Here is a 21,954-nt window from a genome sequence, read left to right as displayed (position 1 = left end):
TCTGAAATCTATATCTAAATCGAGAACATTTTAAAATGCTCATTTAATTTATCGATGTATATCTAGTAGACTAGGAAAACGTATGAAAAAGGTTATAAATTAATCTTTTTTTAATTTTTGTATGAATTTACATATAACTAATAATGAACATATTTTAATGACATATAAATGGCGTTTACGTTGTTCGAAAATAAAATGAATCTAGTTGCGTAATACTGCTTTCACTCGAATAAACAACTATGTACTATCATTTATTTTTTTTAGTATCGACTATATACCTTATTTAGGTGCGATCATTTAACAAAATACGCTGAAAGTAAAAACAGCAAAATTATGGAAACGACGATTTCAATGTCACCTTTACTTGTACGTATACGTTTCCAATTCTTACTATAATTTTGTTATATAATTGTATATAAGAGATATCAGGTGTATATAATATAAATATATTGATACCAGACCCTATGGCGTCTGTTTTAGACAATGTTCTGTATTATATTATTATATATGTTGGTATATTATAAATTTGATTATTTTTGTGTCTTCGGGTTCCTTTATATTAAATATTTTAATAATACGTTTATTACGTATTTGTTTTCTAGATTTGAAGAAATAAATATTTCTCACTTTAAAATTTCCTTTCAATTTACTCCTGATCCAATCACTTTTTTTTTGTAATGATGAAATATAAACTTTTAACACACGTTTTTTTTTTATTCAATAATAAATATTTAATACATCGCAATAGAAATGATAATGAAATGGGACATGCAAACAACAATTTAATACATAATGAAATATCGAAAATTATCCACGAATGATTATATTTATAAAATACTGAAACAGTTTCCTTACATTTTATATGTACATTTACAATTCTTAATGGTTTTAATATAAGTAAAAATTAAAAAAATACATAAATATATATTAACTTTAATCCTAATTTAATTGCTAGCACAACATTCATCAGAATTAAACTATTTTAGCTTTTTAAATAAAAATAATAAATAATCAGTCGAGATATATTTTGTACATAATAAAATAATAAAAAAAAATTGTGATTCTATTTTTTAAATAATAAAATTATCAATATAAATTGTTATATATGCTATATAAATATAAAATAGGACTATATCGAAATACTCAAACTACGAACAAACACTTGATTTCTAATTTTCAACGAAACATTTCATAAAATTTATACAAACGTGCAAACCGATTTTTTCTTCTATTTTTTTCCACCAAAGAATTAATAACAAACAGACAACATTATCCAAACATTAACTATAAATAATTTTAAAAAAATGTATTAAAGAGATAGAGATTATAGAAAGATTATAGTTAGTTCCTTTCTCGCAGCGGACCGCCGGGACTTTCAATTCTTGAGCTATTTAAGGTTCTGTTGGGACTGTTCAGGTTTTCTTTATCTGTTCCGTGGATTTTCGTTTTTCTTGGAGACTTGGTCAAATCGGCTAAATCGCGTTTCAGTTTTTCGATCATCCTCGCTTGAGACTTCATTTTAATCTCCATTTCCTTATTGCTCTGCAAAGAGGAATTAATAGTCTCAGGAAAAGTAGTTGTAAGCAGTTTAAAAAGCATTGAGGGATAATGATAATTATTACCTCGTTAAGTGTGTAGTTCTGCGCTTGCAACTTATTCAGATGCTTTATTTTCTCCCTGTGGTTCTGGTTTCCTAGTAATTGGGCATATTTCATGCCGATGTTTTTCGCCTCCAATTCCGCCTCACTCTTCTGGTTCAATAGTTCCCTGTGCTCCAACTCGTATGATTCCAATTGATCTCTAAATGGACCAATCAAATCACTTTGTTCGGAAATCTACAAGAAACAAACATTATTGCATATAACTAATCACTAACGTTGTAAATGAATAAAATGAACAAACCTTATTTTGCAATGCATTATTTTCATTTTGCAATGTTTCATATTTCTGTAATAAACAATCGTATTTTCCACTTTGCTCAATATACTTTTTATTGATACACTGCAATTCGCCGACTTCGTTCTCGTAATCCGAACATTTCATTTTATAGTAATCACAGTATTTAACATAATATTCGTTCTTATCATTTAGCTGAGCAATTATTTTCATAAGCTTTTGAATTTCATCAATCTTCTCCTCGTAATCTTCAACTCGTTTCTTCATATTCTCACAATCTTCCAACACCTTGTTCAATTTTCTATTCAAATCTTTATTTTCGGCATTGGCAGCCTCGCATTCATTTTCTCTGTTTTTAATCTGATCTTGTAACATGTCTCGTTCTACCTCTAATTCTTCCAGATTTATTTGAGCGCAACCCAAAAGTTCACTTGATTTTATATTTGCTGCCTGCTGATCATGCAATTGTTCCATTGCATCATCCAAAGCCATCTGTTTATCTTTGATATTATCCGTTAAAATATGCACTTCATTTTCCAACTTCTCTTTGTAATAATCAATTCTTTCCATCAGTTGATTATGAATGTTCAAGATTTGTTCTTGGTTTTCTTTTACTGTTTGTTCGTGTTTATATTCAAGATCCTCATTTAACTTAACAACCACGTTCAGCTCTTCGGCGAGTTGATTGCATTTCCCTTCAGTTTCGAGTTTCGATAATTCGCAAACTTCCAATTCAGCTGTTAATTGTTCCACATCTCGATCAGAATTTAATAGACGTTTCTTCAAAGTCTCTATAGCTTCGTGACTTTTGCTGATGGAGATTTCGAACATCTTCTTCTGATTAATCGAATCCTGAAGGTCCTTTCTGCATGCACGTAGATCGTTTCCAATTTGTTCCACGTACTTGATATCTTCATTATAAGTTGTTATTGTTTTTTCGTAATCTCGGACTTTCAGTTCTAAATCTTTACAAGATATTTCCAAGTCCGCATTTTCTTTAACCAAATGTCCTAACTCTTCCAATTTAGCATCCAGCTCTAATTTGATGCTTTTCTTTTCCAATTCACACTGTATTATGTTGTATTCGCTGATCGCTTGACATTCCTTCAGTATCGCTTCAGATTCCTTCATTTGTTCTTCTAATTTGATTTTCCAAGATAACTCGACATCCTTGAGTTTCTCCTGTAATTGCATTTCAGCTAATACTATAGCTTCTTGGTTATCTTCTTGGATTTGCTTCAACTTGGCGTAATTATCATTAAAGATTTGTTCCTTTTCTTCTTTGAAATTAATCTGTAAAGTATCTATTTCCTTTTTCTTATGTTCCTCTAAATGAACAATTTTTTCCTTGTTGCAATTGATTTCTTTGTCCAATGTGCTCTGCATTTCCGTTACTGTTTTGAGCATTTCAAATTCCAGCTGCATCATTTCCTCCTTGTGCGCCCTTTTGATTTTTTCCAATTCTGATGCGTGCGATCTTTCCAATTTTTCTATACTTTCCACCAGCTCTGTTTTTATTTTATCTGCTTCCGCCACAGCCGCCTCTTTACTTTTAATTTCTTCGTTTAATTTTTCTAATGTTTCCTCATACAGCGTTTTGTGTTTATTCAATGATTCTTTTGTATCTTGAATTAGCTTCTCTTTTTGTTCATTTAAAAGCCTTTCTTCTTCCTGAAGTCGCAAAAACTTTACTTCCGATTTTTGAATTTTATTTTTCAAATCTAGAATTTCCTGATCGTGTTCTAAATAAATTCTTTCTAATACCATTCGTTGCTCTTCCTTCAATTCAGTTGCAGTCTCCTTAAACCTATTGCAATCATCTACAAGTTCAATCTTTTGTCTCTTCAAACAACACATTAATTCCTTCATTTCCTCGATTTGTTCTGTTAGGTCCTTAATGGATTGATCTTTATTTTTGCATTCAACAATTTTTTCTTTGAGCGCTTCTATTTCTGGTTCATCTTTTTTTTTGAAAAGATCGGTTGGTTTCGTTTTTCGCGCGGAAAACGATGCAAAAATCGATTTCTTCTTTTTGGGTAGCGTTGGCTACAATAAAAAAAAAGAGGTAATGATTTCAAACATTTTTAACAATTAATAATTTACCGTCCGGAAACATGGTGTACTGTTCATAGATTTTATGGAACCGCTCTCGGAAACTAAGGGACTTTTAATGTCCGGAAATCTTTCTGTCTTTGGAATAACAGCACCGGCTGTCTTGTTACCGATTTTAACATTGTAATCCGCTGGAGAAGGTGTGCAAGCTACAACAATATTTCATTACTTCTCTACTAACCATTTAAATATTAAAAATAAGTATTTAATTGTTCCCATATAAATGTATTGGATTCACTTTGATATCTCGCACTATTAGAACTAAAACTACTTGAGATTTAAGACTTACGTAGTTTTTCATTGAATCTTGTAAGTTTTGCTCTGGAAAACGACATTGTGATGTTCGGAACGTAAGTTTTGCAGCACACTGAACGAGATGTCTTCCTTATCTTCCGGACGGTATCTTTCTAACGACCGACTGTGACCGACAGCTGTTGCGTTGAAGGCGCTTTAGGAACCTACTGACGGTTGAAGAAGACAATTGGGACCAATGGCAACGCCGGTTTTTTGTTTACCACTCCAACGGTTGCTTCCAAACCCGACCGTGTACCAATGTGCATTAAGGGAGAGATTCGTTTACCCCCATACGCAGGGCTTGCATTTAAATGTATTTTGAACGGAAATAGGACTACGACCGTTCTTTCAATAAGGCTCGGAATTGCATTGAATGTCTTCAGGTGTTACCTCCCGTTGCATCATTAGCCCGTTTTCCCTCCATTTCCTGTGAATATCCCTTGAGAAATTTCGATGCAATACGAAACTTACACAATTAATCAAATTAACGTATTTTCTTTCCTCTGTTTACCTTAAACGTTTTTTTCTTCTTTCTCGAATAGTTACATTTGAATATTACAGAAACGCTGTAGAAACGAGTATTTTGATATTTAGATTGTATCAAAAGTTCTATACTTCTTGATACGGTGTGAATGAATTAATCTCTCCCTTCTTTGAACGCAAACAGTAATATCTAAAATTAACATAACTTTACGTCTTCACACCTTTACAATTTCGCATCTGCCCCGGGTGCAGACAATTTTATTTAATTTTTATATTATCGATTATCTTCCAAGAATCGTGGCACCAGTACAAGGTCGGGGGTGTTAAAAAAAACGACAGCATACGGTGCTTTAGAATCGAGCGACATTTACCCTGACCACTTTTGTCCATTTTTATCGTTATTTTGTCCTGATTTATGGACTTTTTTTCTGCATCTGCTTCAATTTTCGAGTGTTTGCTTATACAAATGTGGTAAAACAACACTTGGAATAACTATACATTCAATAAAACAAATATAAATTATTTAAATAGTTATTGAGAAATAGATAAATTCACGTAATGCCCGTTTGAATTATTTAAAGTTATATTACTTTCATTAATAATTGAAAAACCGGTGGTCTATTGTTTGCCTCGTATTTAGTGATCTATAATGTAAAAAGCGTTTTACTTCATATTTACTAATAAATATTGGTTGTTCTTTAATTATTCAAAATGTTAAAAGTCTTTAAATATTTATTGAAATAGTTATGCTCATTTATATTTTGTTCATATATGAAATATTATTTATATAAAGTTCATCTGAATAATATTTTGTAATTAAACGCTAAATTTATGTAATAATTACAAACAAAAAAGTTGTTTTTCATTAGATTTTTCATAAATGTTATTATTATTATCATTGAAATTACATTGTGTAAATATTTAATTAATTATTGTTATGAATAATTAGCTAAATTATTTTTTTAGTGCAATAAAATATGTATGTGTCCGTCGTTTTCTCTTGTAATATATACCGTAATTTTAGTGGATAATCATTAATGTTTATAGATCTCAGGTAACTTTGAGTATAATATAGGTGCTTAGGTGTTTTAATAGATCAAAAGTATAATTATTATTTTAATAAAATTAGTTATGAAGTTAAGAACTTTATTGTCATGATAGAAATGTATATTTGGTACACCGTAATTCTAGCGGTTAATGTCTGCAATAACTGTTTTATGTAGGTGTTAAGCACATGCGTATTTCAAGGGATAAACTTTCCCTCCAATAAAAAACGAACCCTTATATTCACATTCTACTCATATGGAATCAAGAATAGACTTAGGGTCGGCAACCTTTTATACTTAAAGACAACCAAAAGCAATGATTCAATGAACTGTGGGTTGCTGACTTCTGTAAATCTAACTCAATTAGTTTTTTTGGATATTTTTCGATCCGTAATAAGGTTTAGGTAGAGAAACACTGGTTTATACAAATAAGGAAATAATCGATATTTATTCTTTACAAAAAAATAATATGTTTCAACATAATCTTGATGTAATTCATGCATCACAAACTAATTAATTACTTAAATAGTGTATTTATAATTATCATTCTTCTTTTTAAAGGCAGCTTGAAGACATCATTTTTCTTCTATTGTATAACAGTTTTGTTTTGTTTGCAATTAACAATATATGAAAATAAAATAAGATTTCCATTTTATTTAACAGTGCTATAACAGTTACGATAGAAAATATAAAACAGAACATGGTTTAAATAAAATTACTGCGTACGAACACCGCAGATTGACAGAAAGCTATTTTTACCGCTCAGAGCAACGACAGGCACAATTGTATGGACCAAAGCGATGGTTTTACGATATTCATCTAAAACACTTATGAAACTATAAGTGCAAACATTTTTCGTAACTGGATAGAATATCTTTAAGTTGCATATCGAGTTGGGATCGTATTCGTGGGCCTGATTTAATTTTTGCAAAACGTAGTCGAGCGTTTCCCGGAAGATAGCGGCAGTTAACATGGTGTTACTTTCGATGTTGTCCACATGGCAAACGATGGCCGCGATATTGTTTTCGTAATTCCAACGACGAAATATCGAGATTGACCAATCTTGAATGCACTGTCCAGTCTCCTCATCTAAACAATAACAATGCGTTAATTAAATAAACGTGGAATGTGTTGGGAATTGTTTTTCAATTACATTCAAATTGATTGTTATGCGTGTGGCCCCAGACGTGCCATTCCACAAGCGCATTTCTTGGCAATCCAGAAACTACAATGTAATCCATAATGGCATTATTGGTCTTTTCCTCCCAAAGTTTACGAGCGTCTTCTACATGTCGTTGATCAGATAGGTAACATATTCCCTGGAATAAGACTCTATATACTAATCGTTTTTTTTGCAGTATTTCTTTGTTGTAAATACCTGAACTACATCTCTTAAGTCACAATTAGGATCAATGCCTCTGAGTAAACGTTCCACGTGTCGCAAAGACAACTTACATTGGGCTTTAATCCCACCACTAACCATCAACATACTTCCAGGAACCATACTGATTTGACCAGCCAAATGAATAAGATCGCCTATTTTTGCAGCTTGACTGTACGGCCCAATGTTTGCAGGGCACCAATGTGATATGCTCTGCACATGCATTGTCATTCTAAATGTAAAATATTTTATTATTATAATATTTAAAATTAATAAACGTTCTCACTTTTCAATCTTGTTATCTCCGCTCGCATTAGGGTTTTTCCATGAAATTGCTTCGAGTATAACTGGGCAGTGTTTAGGTAAAGGCACTTGAACACAGGCTCTTGTCGGAGGATTTACATGATTCAAAGTCTCGCAATACAATTTGTTCAATTCGGCGTATTGAGACATATCAGCTACGTACATACTTATACCACACAAGTCCTCCAAATTATGATTGTTAGCTTCCAATGAACCTAAAAATATACATATAAAATCAATGAAATGAACTCGAAAATTTCGTTTCATCCACTCGTTTCAAATTATGCGACTTGCATACCTACACTTTAATTTATCCATAGCTTTAGTGAAAGCTTCTTCGGGATTGTTATCCGAAACTCCCGCGATTCCACCGATCCACAGCCATCCATCACCACTGCGAGAAGTGTTCTCAGTTTGGTTAATTTCTTCATTATCAAATGTTTCCTTTCCGTTGCCATCCGAAATTGATTCTTCTGCTACGGTCATTTGCTTAATTGTTTTCAGATTAGAAATGTTTCTATTACCAGTCTCAGTTTCTGCAACTGCATCTTCGCCTGGATCTGTGACGTAACTGTCACTGTCTTTTATTTGTAATCCACTTAATCGACCGGTTAAATCTAATTGGGGCAATTTCTTTTCCAAATTGAGCTTGTTCAATTTCAGGTAACCAACTGGCGCTATGGCATCCTTTGAATCCATTACAATTTCAGACTCTTCACTGAAAATATATTTCTATCAATTCAGCAAAAACTGATCAAATGAATGTGCATTTACCTACATTATAATCCTGCTTGTATATAATGGACAATCGAGTGTTAGCGATTCATATTCACCACCTTCGCCACATACGTTTAGGCCGTATTTGTCATGCATTGCCTTCAGGTGTGGTTCTAGAAGCCGTATAGAACGGCGTAAATGTCTTTGCGGATCCAATCCTAACGTTGCGACCTTTATCAGGACTGCGTCAATTTCGCATTTAATCATTTCTTCAAGAAGCTCTTCTTGTTTTCGTTGCCACAAATACGCCAAAGAAACCAATCCCAAACGAGAACATCTTAAAACAAATCACACATATATTATATAATTTCAATACAATCAAATCAACATTGTGTGTTATATTAATAAATACAAAGAAGTATTGCATAAACGTTATCAGCAATAACAAAATATGCTTTTCATTCAGTATTTAAATTAATATTTACAAACAATATTATTAATTTCCAAATCAAGTTCAACATTTTTTTTTACTTATAGTTTATCTTATCAGAAACCAAAGTTTGCAGCTGATTAAAAAATTGTATAAACAACATGTAAATAATATTAATGTAAAACACATACACATTCTCAACTCGAACTCTCTGATAATCACTCAAAATGGCTCCACATGATACAGCATCAATTTCAATGTCATCCATAACTTGTTTCAGAAGTTTATACAAATCCTCGACCTCATCTTCATCAGTAGGCACATAAACCTTTCCCCTTTCCTTGCTCTCCCCTTTAGTTTCAATTTTATACAATGGCAATTCCATGGCAGATGCAATATAATCGATTGCCTCAAATCCCACACTCTGGTACATGTAACTATCAATTTCAGTTTTCTTAGCTGGACTCAAATTAGCGAGTGCTACAATTGTATGTCCAGCTGCTATGCATTGCATCATATTGTAGGTGCTATCTTTGCCACCACTTATTAATGCAACAACCCTCATTTTTAATATCTGCAAAAAAGAGAAATTATTACTATTAGGAATCTTGTTCAGCAAATGAGGACACTTGTTAAGCTCTCTGACATGACTGCATGGTAAAAATAGATTGCAATCTGTCCTTAAATTGTATTCCAATTGATATCTTACAGATTTACTGTTTTATTACGAAATCATGCATCATTTATGTTGTGTTTAAAAACAATATTTTCAGTTACTTACTTGTTAGAATCTACTGGAATCTACGGAAATGTAAATAAATTGTATAAACGTAATTTAGAACTGTTTCAGGTTATGTTAGTACATGTCAAATACATGTCAGAATCAACACTATCTCTGTATAACAACATTCTTTGCGTTGGCAATTATTAAATTAACAAGCGGTACTTTTTAAATATTTTATAATTTTGAAAAATCCTTTCGTCTCATGTGCTATACTTTTATAAGTACACTAATCTTAACATCATGCACTTAATTCATTTATATTGTTTATACCTATTATTCTAGGATCAATTTACAATTGTTTCAAAATTTGTAAAAGTTAAGCAACTTGAATGGGTGACCTGTGGAAGTTGCCAATTTTTGATCAAAAGCGACGTTTTATTTACATTACATCCAATAGTCCCAATTATTTTAAAATGTATAACTCACATTGCAAATTTGCTAATTTTATATAACTCTTAAGTACATTTTTATTTGTTCTTGACGATATGAAAACCTAAATAATATTAATTACTGTTATTTTTTTATATAATAATATAAACAAATGTGAACTTCACTATTAACATAATATATGAAAATACAAAACTTTAAATATCTCTTATGATATAACAGAATTTGGTTTTGTTGTAGTTTCAAAGGCAAAAGTATTAGGATCATACAAAGCCGCCTCCACCGCTCCTGCTGTTCATATTTGTACGTAAATATTTCATTTGGTTCAGACTTCTACACGCTTTTGTTGTGTAATTTATTTGCTCTGCTCCAATTCCATTGTTGCAGCCACACACGAACGTGGAATTTAAAATACACAAAAGCGCAAATGTGTCTCCTAAACAACATACTTTTTCCTACAATCAGAATGTTTGAAACACATTAAATTTTATTTAACACGTTACCCCTTTTTTTTGTTACACTTATTATATTGCACTTTTCATAAGACCTGGAAGTAATACTAGTAAAATTATTATAATAATAATAACTACAGTTATCAGATTGATAACGTATTAATAGATAAAACAACAAAATGCAGTTTAATATATGCAGCTTAATTAACTATGTAATTCTGAAGAAGAAAAAAATACTGCAACATTTTTGCAAACGATTATAGATCAGTTGCATATCAAAAATTGTATGTTATTGACAAATCATAGTTGACGATGAAGGATTTTATATTTTGCAAGGATTACGTTATAAACAATGATTGATGTGAGTGTACTTTTGCAAATCTGCACTAAATGCTTTGATTGTTATACAGTGAAACCTCGATTAACGATGAGAAGAAAAGTCCCAGATTGCGCGCCTGCTAGATCATTTTTAAAACTTGTGTACACGTCAAGCGATGTTCCACTATATATTGATGTGTTTAAAATATAAAAGATCTGCAATATTATATTGATTTATGTAATAGCAAGATATTTTCTTTTACAAGGACGTATTAATTATGTAATATGGTAAATGAATCGATAGAAATTCATTTATTATGTTACATTTCCAATGTCATAAAAATGTGATCAATAATATTAATATTTTTGAATCGCAATTTCCTGGCGATCAAAAACTGGTTAATATAGAGGTTTTTGCTCTTTGTTCTAAAATGTTTAAATAAAATAATGAAATTACGATTTAATCAACTATAAATAAATATGTTAATAACTGGAAATTGTATTTATACATTTTGTGTAAATATAAATTATGCATTGAAAATGAACTATGTACATGAAAATAATTATTTTTGTTGTTTTCAGCTACTACAAAAAATAGCGTATCGATAAAAGGTGTGAATTATTAAGTGAAAATCTGAAATTTTATTTAGATTTGTTTATTGGCTTATCTCCACGATTTACTTGAAAAATGGTTTCATAAATAATGAGCAGTTTAAAATAATTTCTAAATGAGTTTGCGTTTTATTGGAGATTGTAATAATCAGTATATTGTTATATGGTTGAATATTTCTTTGTAGCGTAGCAGGGTCGTATTGCGTGGAGGCACGTGTATGTATAAAGCTGATGCATAAATGATTGGAACGTGAATTATAAAAAGAATAGATTCTAGCTGTATCTACCTACGTACCTACCTACCTACCTACATATCCAGTATCTATCTATCCCTATCATTCCTTCTGTTGGCGGACGTCGTGTTAAGGCGGGCACCCAACCGATGCCGTATCGATTCCGTGCGCGTTTCCCGCCGAACTGCGGCCGACTACTTCGAAATTTCCACCGGCAGCATTTTCCAGTTTTCCACACGGCATCAGGTCGCTCGCACACACACGGACCTCGGGGAGAAACGGCACAGCGTGCTCAGGTCATGATCGTACAATAACAGATCGCGATCCTTCAAAGATTACATAAACTAATAACAACAATACCGCGCGGAACGTGACTTTGTGTGCTTCTCATAATAATTCATTCGTTAAGGAGGATGGTAAATTTTAGTGCAAAAATCTATCATAGTTCTGAAAATTTGCTTAAGATTGAAACACCAAGAGCATGCTTGAAGAAATCCTTGTAATATTATAGCTATCCTTCGACTTTGATGTCGACTTCGAGTTTAATAATTAGTCCTTACGATCATAAATCAATCAGAGACTATTGCTTTTATTACTATTGCCCACAGATTAGATATAATTTGATTATTATTTTCTTTTGTTATCATTCTAGCGATAACGCAAATACTAACAAATATAACATTTCCTTTTTCATATGAAACCAACAAAATGTGTACTGTTTACCATCCGCTTTGTTCCTAACCGTAGTTCAAAGAAACAATTTTACTCATTTATTTTTTTGTTAGGTATATTTAAAATGTTTCGTCTCATTAAACTTAAGGGGTGCGTGACAAAGGTTTATTACTATATAAATCACATTTTATAATGAACGCTTCCAGTTTATTTTTATTCCACACCTGCTTCGCAAAGTATGTCATTCATCATTCACGGAACGACTGTAGCAACGTCATTTATCTTAGACTTGCAATTTGCAAGACACACACCATCCATAAGAGTTCTCGAATACTAACTAGAGGCATGGCAATCCCTCATACCGATGATTCAATATTTAAGTCCGCATCTAAGCCCAAAGCTTACGGAAATTACTTCTCGCACTACAACAGAATTAGATTTACAATTTTAATGTGCCCACCCGAATGATAAGGCGATAGCCCTACGCTGCGGATACATTAAAAACAACGAATCACTGCAGTCAACTTGGTGAAATATTAATGGCGAAAACTCGAGCTTGAATGTATTAACTTCTGAAAAGTTGCTGGTGGGATTATGGGTGTTCGCTTCTCAGCCAAGCGCCGAATTGCACAAAGGACTCGTTCCAATCTTTTCAGTTCGTGGAACCGAAATGGAATTATGAAAATTTTAGTATAGAAATCGCACAGAATCCAATTGGTACAATAAGCGCTCGAATAACTTCAATGTCAATCTTCCAAAATGCCATCCAATTTTAATACGGAATTGAATCGTAGCCATTTGTTACTGTTACTGACAACCGTTTTCTCTCTTTCTCTCAACATATATATTCTTAAGCTGCCACAATGAAAAATAGCTGTTACATGCGCACGTCCTATTATTACAAAAAAAAAACAACTCGTGTTAAAGAAAATCTATTTATAATTGTGTAATTTTTAATGAAAATGTCTTCGTTAATTATATTTTAACACGAACAGACAATTTTCTCTGCTATTTACTTCGTAACAATAGGCTCACGTTCACTTGACATTTCATTACTTGCTCTACTAACGAAATAGCTGTTTAATTGATTCTCAAAATTTTATTATGAAAAATATTCGTGGCACGTTCATTCTGATAAAACTATACGAATATAATTGGGGTTGTATTGATTTGGATATTTCGAAATGCGGAGTTACGGCCCGTTGCTGCATTGCTGCTTTTGTTGTATCTCTTCTCGTATTTCCGCGTGAATTCAAATTAAAGTTTTCCTATGGACGAGACAGACGTCTTCCCCACTCTAAATAAATAAATTGATTTATTGATTGCACGTGGAATCGATATTGTTACCTTTCAACGGTCTGATTAAAAATGATATACAGGTCTATCCCATCCAACGGGTTCTGGTCTTCTGCTTGTGCCACTTTTTTTTTGCATCAATCGATTATTTCATTTCATGAGTGTATATTTTAGCGGCGACCACTGGAATATTGAACGCACGTCTGTCTAATTCGTACAGCCAAGAAATAGGTGCGTACAACAAATATCATTAATTACGTTTGCAAGCTCAGCAAATCTTTCATCATTCAATGCATTAGCAAATATTCAAATCTGTAATCTACTAATTCATTACTTCTTACAAATTCAATATATAAATCAATAAAAACTCACGTAGACATACAGAAATCCTACTACGACAGCCAGACCACATATGTCTTTGCAGAATGTTGGGTTTCAACTGGGATAAACTATTTCATCCTACATAGTCTTAAGTAGTCTGTCACAGTTAGATTATTATTTAGTATAAAGTATGTCAATGTCAAACGTGTATGAACTTGATTAAAGACATTAATCTTATTTATTCACAAATTATACAATTATGTAAAAATTATATTTCCAAAACAAATTGTGTTTCGCCTAAAGAAACCATTTGTATATATATATACATAGATCTTCTAGTAAGTTTAGACACGCACATGTTATGTTATTTTAATTTATCTAATGCATTAGTTTACTTCTTTCATTATAATTACTTTATTTGACGGGACACTAGACGATACTTTTACAATTGAATGAATTATTCGAATAGGAAATTGGACTTGTTAGTCTATTTTGTGTAACGTATATCTGTTTTTATATTATTGACATGTAGCTAGTTTGGTACTAATATAAATGCTAAAAGACTGCAAATGTATTTATAAAACTTAGTATAGGAAACTCCAAACTTGAAAACACTCTACGCTTTTACGTCTTAAAGGGGAAAATAAGTTTTTTAAAACTAAAATCAATATCAAAATCTATATATTTTTATGCCATCAAAAATATATTAATTTTATCTTGCGTACAATTATTATAATCTATATCATTTTAGATCAAATTGTGAATTGTGACAAATTGAATTTTTAAAGAAAAAACGGATTTATATAAAAAAAATTTGCTATAAAAAGCACTGATTTTAAGGATACGCTGGGTCAATAGTACATCGACCCTTCACAATTTCACCTCGCCATTTCTTACGGTATCACCAAATCTTATAAAACGTATATAATATAGTGTGTATAATGAATCAAGGAAACTGTTATAGAAAAAGCAATTACTTTCGGTACGTGCAATTTTCAACGTATTAACAATTACGTCACCCATCATAGCACTATAATGTGAACCGGACGGAATTGCTTACTCTACAGACTGCGAGCATAACATGGAAAACTAATTGACGGTTAGATTGAATCTGTTTGCGGGGGGTGAAATTTTCGCCTGTAAGGTCAATCTGAGGGTATTTTTAGATCATCCAAAGCCGGTATCGCTATTACCAGAGGGGGCCACGACGCAGATACCAAACAGGATGTCGCCAGATAGTAAAGGCCAGAATGTAGGCTGGAAAGGGTGCGCGATTTTATATCCCTTTCGAGGTTTATAGCAGACGCGTGTAAACATCATAGTTTACAGCCAGTCTCAAAGTTAAATTCACGATATGCTTATATAAACGACAGGTTTTCATACTTACTACATATCGACAATGCATATCGACGTAAATCTTAACGACTTTTGGACTACATAAACATTTTTTTCATTAAAAAGAGAAATAGACGGATTATATAATGCGATTAATTGTTGAAATGTTATAAGAAAATCAAATTAAATCATAACGTTTTCTCAACATTCATATTGAAATTGTCAATCTATTCTTCATCCATATTTCTGTCTACCTATGCATTTGATGTATCAATTAATGCCATCAATTTGATCTAAACTTTACAAGTGTCTATTATACACAAAAATAGTAATAATTCTAAATAAATATTATCTATATTTGAACCACCTATAATTACTAAATGCAACTACTACGATATTTTAACTAATAGAAAACTAATTGACGATCCTTTACTAAATACTTTGCGTTTAGTTCAGCTTTGTTAAATGATTGTAATGAGAATTTAAATGATTACAAGACGAAAGGTGATGTTAGGGATGAAAGTAGAATGGAAAACGATTGTCATAGCGGGAAGCGTGATTGGCGTTGTTGGGGTGTTGTGCGATAAAATCTAATAATGTTTAACGCACACCACCTGAAATGCTATTTAAATGAAATTACTCGACATTACAAATCCAATTTATGCAAAAATCGTTGGCACCGATTTGTGCGGCAAATTGCCTTAATTTGTTAAATAAAACCAGTTAGAAAATTTCCTCATTAGACAACGTCAACAATAGAAAATAATGTTACATATGTTCGTTTAGCCAACAAAACTTCTACTTATTTTATTATTAAGCAACGTTATAGACGAGGGACTGGATAATAAATGTAATTTACTATAAGAAACTGAATTGTGTTTTCACGTGATGTGTTCACCTCAGTATCAAGAAACGCTCTGTGTTTTCTAAATGCATGGCGGAAAGTGCCTACTGCTTCCAATATAGGTAAGCTTTAATAAACTACGTGCAGTCTTAATAAACGTATGAGGTCAGCGATATCATAAACATTTTATATAAAAAATAATGTGTTTCCTTTCTTCATCGCGTACCAAACAAAGACATTTATTAATTTACGAAACTCGAGTAACGATATAAAATTGTATCATTAAATATATGTTTTCGCGGGGAAAAGCTTTTCCGGTCTATTACAAGGATATATTTTGTTCACTTAAACTTCCATTAGCTGAACATACAAAAAACGTATTCAGGAAACGAGAAGCTTAAATAATAATAAAAGCGATAAAATTATATCATTTTTAAAGAGAATAAATACATAATAATAATTTTTATTATAATAATTATATATAAATAAATAATAAAAAAAACTAGTGTATATAATCATATTATAGAAAAACTAATCAATATGTAATACCAAAAATAAAACTGTTGCTGTTAACATGTTAACAGAATTTTCATGAAGTTTTTGCATTGCAATTCATGTTCGTTTCAGGAAAAGCTGCCACATACAAACTAAACTGATAATAGCTTCTACGTTCACTCGTGCACAAACACGAAAACACTTTCAAATTCACTTATTTCACTTTACATTCAGACCTTGCTCCATTCGACGACAATTGACAAAACTTGCTATATACTACTACTACTTTTCTATTTTTGTAACAATATAATTTTATATTATTTAACATATATAACAATTGTCTATTCTTGGAAATTTATTTAAAGCGGAACAAAAAGAGAAAATTACAATAAATAAAATTCATATAGTTGAATATTTTCTTGTGTATCATAACTGGATTGTGATAGATACTAGAGAAGTAGGTTTTCCTTTATATATAATTTACTCGATACGCTTCGTTTTGGACCTACTTTAATATTAGCCTATTCAAAATCATCTTTCTTTTGTTATTTACGGCATAGAATTGGGATTATATTTGTGATTCTCTTAAAACCATAGATTTATTGTACGTTCTAGTTCTTTCATAAAATTTCAAATAATTTCTCGCTGTTAAGTCACGTCACGAAGAACTTAGAATAGTGATTTCCAACCAGATTTTTTTTTAAATATAATTGATTCAATTATTTTTCCAAAGTCCAAAGTATAGAAAGTGTTTAAGTGTGTGGAAATGATAGATTTACATTCAAGTTAAGGTAATAAAAATTATAAATTCAACTTTGCATTAACATTTTATAATGGATTTGATAATTTACAACATTGTCGGTTTCTTGACATTCAAATATTTAATCCATATGATTCCAACAGATCATCTTACTAACGTTTCAATATTTAATGTTGATTCTAAAATATAGACTGTTGCACTAACTGTGATTATTGTGAAATAGAATTTTGTGGTTTATATCATTTTTTTTGCTATTTCATGTGGCGTAAAAGCAATTCGATTGTGTTCAAACTCCATGAAGTTAAGTGTTTCAATTGAAGTATTTCACAGTTGTTTGTATTACAGAAGCACGATGGTGTACAAAAAAATATTCATACTTACATTGTGCATTATTCCACTTTTATCCTATAGCGATTACATAAAGGCAAACGAAGCAAAAGTTACAAGTTCATTAGTTGTACTTCTCAGGAAAATTGTGACGTTGAAAAGCGAAAATTTACCGCCAGAGAAATATATAAAAACAGTCAAAGAGGAGGTAAAGAAAACGTCGGACGAGTTTGAAAGATTGTATGGTGAAATGTTGGAGGAACATCCCTTGGCATTACTTGAAATTAAGGAGAATTTCGAGGAAACCAAAGGATTGTATTTTACGCTTTTGTTTGATCCTTTGGTCGATAGACCGGGAAACGCACCGCCCGTTGATTTTGTTAGTGTTACTCCAATGAAAATTCCTGGTGATAATAGTGATGCAGCAACTAATGCGCTTTTTCCGAGCATTACGGATGGCATGGATTTCCATGCACTAAACATAATGTAGTAATAAAACTTAAAATGTGCGTATCTATATATATATATTAATAAAATGAATATTATATATTTCTAAATAAATTTAATAAAAGAGAAAGCAAGTCACCCAATTTTCTATATAGATTTAACGTGGATAATTTAAAAACCTTATTAGCAACGACGACAAAAAAGGAGATGAAATTAGGAACAAATATGCTTAAATGTTAACGTTAAGTACAAAATGTTATTTCAATTAGTTTATTTATTTAATAAAATTTCTCTAGTTCAAAAAAAAAAGCTTTTTCTAACTTCTGGAAGTTAGAGCAATTGTAGCAATTGTAGTCAGAAACAAGTAGTTTTTAACATTTTTTTACTCCTAAAAACTCATTATTATATTGGATTGACAGAAACAGTTTGGTCGATACTTATTGGCTTAAACATTTGTTTTCATTTTAGTTATGTTAATAACATATTAAATTACTTGTCATTTTGCTAAAAACATAAGAAATTGTACATAAAATGTACAATCAACAAAATAAGTAGCGTAAAAGTAATTCTATTGTGTTTAAACTCCATGAAGTTACGTTTTTCAATTGGACTTTATCACAGTTTGGTTGTGTTGCAGTAACAAAAGATGATGCACATAAAAGTATTCATACTTACACTGTGCATTATTCCACTTTTGTCAAAAGAGGATTTTTTAATGGTAAACGAGGAAAAAATCACTACAATGTTAGTTGTACTTCTTAAGAAAATTATGCTGTTGAAAAGCCAAAAATTACCGTCAGAGCAATATGTAAAAGCAATCGAAGAGGAGGTAGAGAAAACATCGAACCAGTTTGAAAAAATATATGGTGAAACGTTGAAAAAATATCCCAAGATGATAGATCGAATTGAGGAAAATTTCCAGGAAACCAAAGGATTGTATGTTTCGTTTTTGTATGATCCTTTGGTTAATAGACCGGGAAATGCACCAGCGGTCGATTTTGTTACTATTGTCCCTAAGAAAATTCCTGGCGACAATAGAGAAAAATCTACGTTTTCCGAGTAATACGGATAACTTTACATTCAATATAATGTTGTAATTGAGCTTAAAACGTTCATTTCTGTTAATTTGATTACTTTTTTTGTAAATATATTTATTAATAAGATGTATATTATGTTTTTTTTTAAAGAAAAGTTATTAAACGAAAAAACAAGTTACCAAATTTTCTTATACACGATTAACGTTACCTCTGATAACAAACAAATTGTATCGCAGTCTTTCCGTCATACATGAATCATCAAAGAAATAGAAATGAAGTTATACAGATTAGAAAATATTAAGTAGAAGATTTAGAAAACCTTGCTAGTAACGACAATCAAGTTTAGACTCATATTTTAAAGTTGAAATTAAATTTTGCTTAACTAAATACTTTTGTGGAACGTATCATATTCGTTGATCGAGGTATGACTGTATGTTAAATTGTGTTGATTTTTATGTATTGTAAATAAATCGAACATAAATATATCAATACAGGAAGCATATAGGAACTAGTTATACTAACTATAGTTATATGTATATATAAATCAATGTGCTCTGACCGAGACTACGCAAATGCTATTATAGATTTTCTTACTGGGTGAATAGTGAGCTTTTCTTGATCGATGGCACAAATATGAGACATTACTTTGGTTCTCAATTGTAGTGAGAAACAAGTAGTTTTTAAACAAATTTGAACACAGTTTTACATTTTTTTACTCTTAATAAATCATTTTTGGATTGGTTTTTCATTTTCAGAAATAAAGCATAAAGCAAATTAAATATTATTTTTTTCCCGTTAAATGGGAGTAAAAAATAATTGTTATTTATCTCAAATTAGAACAAATTGTACATGAAACCAATAATCAGTATTTCTATTACAAAGAGTATTACTACATGATAAACAACAAAGTAAGTGGCGTAAAATGAATTGCATTGTGTTTAAACTCCATGAAGTGAGTTTTTTTTTTGCTTCAATTGGAATATATCTCAGTTCGTTGTGTTGCAGTAGCACAAGATGATGTACATAAAACTATTCATACTTACATTGTGCATTATTCCACTGTTGTCGAATAAAGAATTTTTAAAGCCAACCGGTGAAAAAGTTAGTAAAATATTAGTTGTACTACTTAAGAAAATTATGTCGATGAAAAAACAAAATTTACCGCCGGAGCAATACATAAGTACAGTACAAGATGACGTAAATAAAACATCGATTGAGTTTGAACGATTGTTTGGGGAACTGCTGAAAGAATATCCCACGAAGAAAGATATAATTAAGGAAAATTTCGACGAAACCAAAGGATTGTATGTAAACTTTTTGTTTGATCCTTTGATGAATTCAGAGGATTCACCGGTCGTTGATTTCGTTGATGTTATTCCAATGAAAATTCCTGGCGAGATAAATGATAAAGAAACAACAACAACAGAAAATTATTTGAATGTTAACACACACTTTACATTCGATTTATCGCAATAATGTTCTAATAAAGTTTCCTATATTAATAATAATTATACTATGTTTTTTTTTAATAAAATGAAAGACTTTGGTTGATAACTTAAGGCTATTTGTAATTGATTTATCACGAATAAAATAATTATGTTATGTTATAAAAATTATTTAATAATCTGTACGTCCAAAATTTCATCTACTTAACGAAATGATAGATTGTATAACATGATTAGTCAATTCTGTTATGTAGAAATATCTGCACGGCTAGACATGCCAAAACTTCATGAGCAATCCACTTGAAATTCACTTTTAATCGGATCACATTCAAATTACTAATTCCAGAATTGGATATGATGTAACGCGATTCATTTCCATCCGAGTGGTTTAATGAATACAAAAAGACATTTGATATACTAATAATACTATACGATTCGTGCAATTAGATTTGTACTGAATTTTACTAATGTCTTCTCTTAATTAACATCTTGGAGATTACATCTTAAAAACTGTAAAGAAGGTTTGAAGTAATTAAAATATTGAGACACGAAATAGGATATGGAAGTCAAGATAATTATATCGATTTTAGTCACCTTTACCATGAACTTTACTCTAGAGTTGCAAGTAATTGAATTGACATAAAAATTTTAAATATTATTCACTCAATAAATATAACATTACTTATCTACTATTATTAATAACAATTATTAATAATAGTAATGTTCCCTAATTTTGAATTATCTGATCGTTTCTCAATAATATACTCAATGTTGTATTTGATTTTCTTTCTTCTTCACGATGTTTCGGAAGTGATTAAGTTTCTTTGTAATCTTCATGTTCTTCAGTGTTCTTCGATCATGTTCATTTTCTATTATAGCTCATCAATGTCCATCCAAATTTAGTCATTTAGAAATTGTGAAATTTTTATCCAGAATTTCATCATCTATATCCCAGAATCAGAAAACAGTCATAGTTTTGTATCAAAAAGCGTTCATAGATGGCAGTAATATACAATTCTACAAATCTATCGATATCCGAACATAAAAAATCTTTTTCAATACTGTTTGTTGTCTGAACTCTTATAGTAAATTGCAATAACTATAAGGACATATTTTGTAGCCAAATAATGCCTTTATTTTATGTTTTTTGGATGCTACCTTATTTGCTAACTGTTCCTAATTTGATTTATGCGTTTTATATTGAAATAATGAGTATGAATATGATCCTAGATCCAAAGGCCTATTGCCTGTAGGATATCCGCCCATTTTTTATTGATTATATACATTAACAGTTTGTGTCTTTCGTTACTTGTGGTTTGCAACTTTTTAATTTAACGGAATTGAAGTTTGGGAAACTTTGTTTCCTAAAGTAAAATCCAAGTTTTTACTTTTTTGTTTACTTATATAAATATAGCATATTCACGTTTATGTTCTATTAACGTATTTCCATATAAAGTTGTTATATTATTTTGTTGTTGAAGAACTTATCTTTACCCTTAAGTACCATTATAATAATCTTTACAAGTA

General features: G+C 30.9%; 3 protein-coding genes across 6 annotated transcripts in view; 1 reads left to right on the top strand and 2 right to left on the bottom strand.

Annotated features, from left to right (window-relative positions):
* Positions 1–1,111: 1,111 nt before the first annotated feature.
* On the bottom strand, positions 1,112–4,454 carry LOC108567763 (hyaluronan mediated motility receptor-like). The gene is made up of 5 exons (XM_017928411.1): positions 4,298–4,454; positions 4,000–4,157; positions 1,903–3,942; positions 1,623–1,835; positions 1,112–1,542 (listed from the first exon to the last, which is right to left on the bottom strand). The coding sequence occupies exons 1-5, from the start codon at positions 4,341–4,343 to the stop codon at positions 1,342–1,344; spliced, it is 2,658 nt and encodes an 885-aa protein (XP_017783900.1). The 5' UTR covers positions 4,344–4,454; the 3' UTR covers positions 1,112–1,341.
* A 2,030-nt stretch (positions 4,455–6,484) lies between these two features.
* Positions 6,485–11,638, bottom strand: LOC108567777 (diphthine--ammonia ligase). Of its 4 annotated transcripts, none has more exons than XM_017928440.1 (9): positions 11,523–11,598; positions 8,854–9,236; positions 8,294–8,569; positions 8,040–8,233; positions 7,818–7,991; positions 7,499–7,730; positions 7,210–7,444; positions 6,985–7,150; positions 6,485–6,920 (listed from the first exon to the last, which is right to left on the bottom strand). In XM_017928440.1, the coding sequence occupies exons 2-9, from the start codon at positions 9,225–9,227 to the stop codon at positions 6,547–6,549; spliced, it is 2,025 nt and encodes a 674-aa protein (XP_017783929.1). In that variant the 5' UTR covers positions 9,228–9,236; positions 11,523–11,598; the 3' UTR covers positions 6,485–6,546. The 4 variants fall into 4 exon arrangements, with proteins under 4 accessions (XP_017783929.1, XP_017783928.1, XP_017783930.1 ...); XM_017928439.1 differs by lacking the exon at positions 11,523–11,598 and adding an exon at positions 9,444–9,552; XM_017928441.1 differs by lacking the exon at positions 11,523–11,598 and adding an exon at positions 9,444–9,552 and having other exon boundaries at positions 7,818–7,988.
* Positions 11,639–11,698: 60 nt separating this feature from the next.
* Positions 11,699–21,954, top strand: part of LOC108567776 (potassium voltage-gated channel subfamily KQT member 1) — a 52,122-nt gene continuing 41,866 nt past the window's right edge. The window contains exon 1 of the mRNA XM_017928437.1: positions 11,699–11,864. The gene's annotated coding sequence lies outside the window, so the exon portion shown is untranslated. The remainder of the gene's footprint in view (positions 11,865–21,954) is intronic.

The sequence above is a fragment of the Nicrophorus vespilloides genome, unplaced genomic scaffold (assembly GCF_001412225.1).
Source record: "Nicrophorus vespilloides isolate i.1.1-1 unplaced genomic scaffold, Nicve_v1.0, whole genome shotgun sequence".
NCBI lineage: Eukaryota > Metazoa > Arthropoda > Insecta > Coleoptera > Silphidae > Nicrophorus > Nicrophorus vespilloides.
The sequence above is the reverse complement of the archived record's forward strand: the minus strand, read 5'-3'. Positions and strand labels throughout refer to the sequence as shown.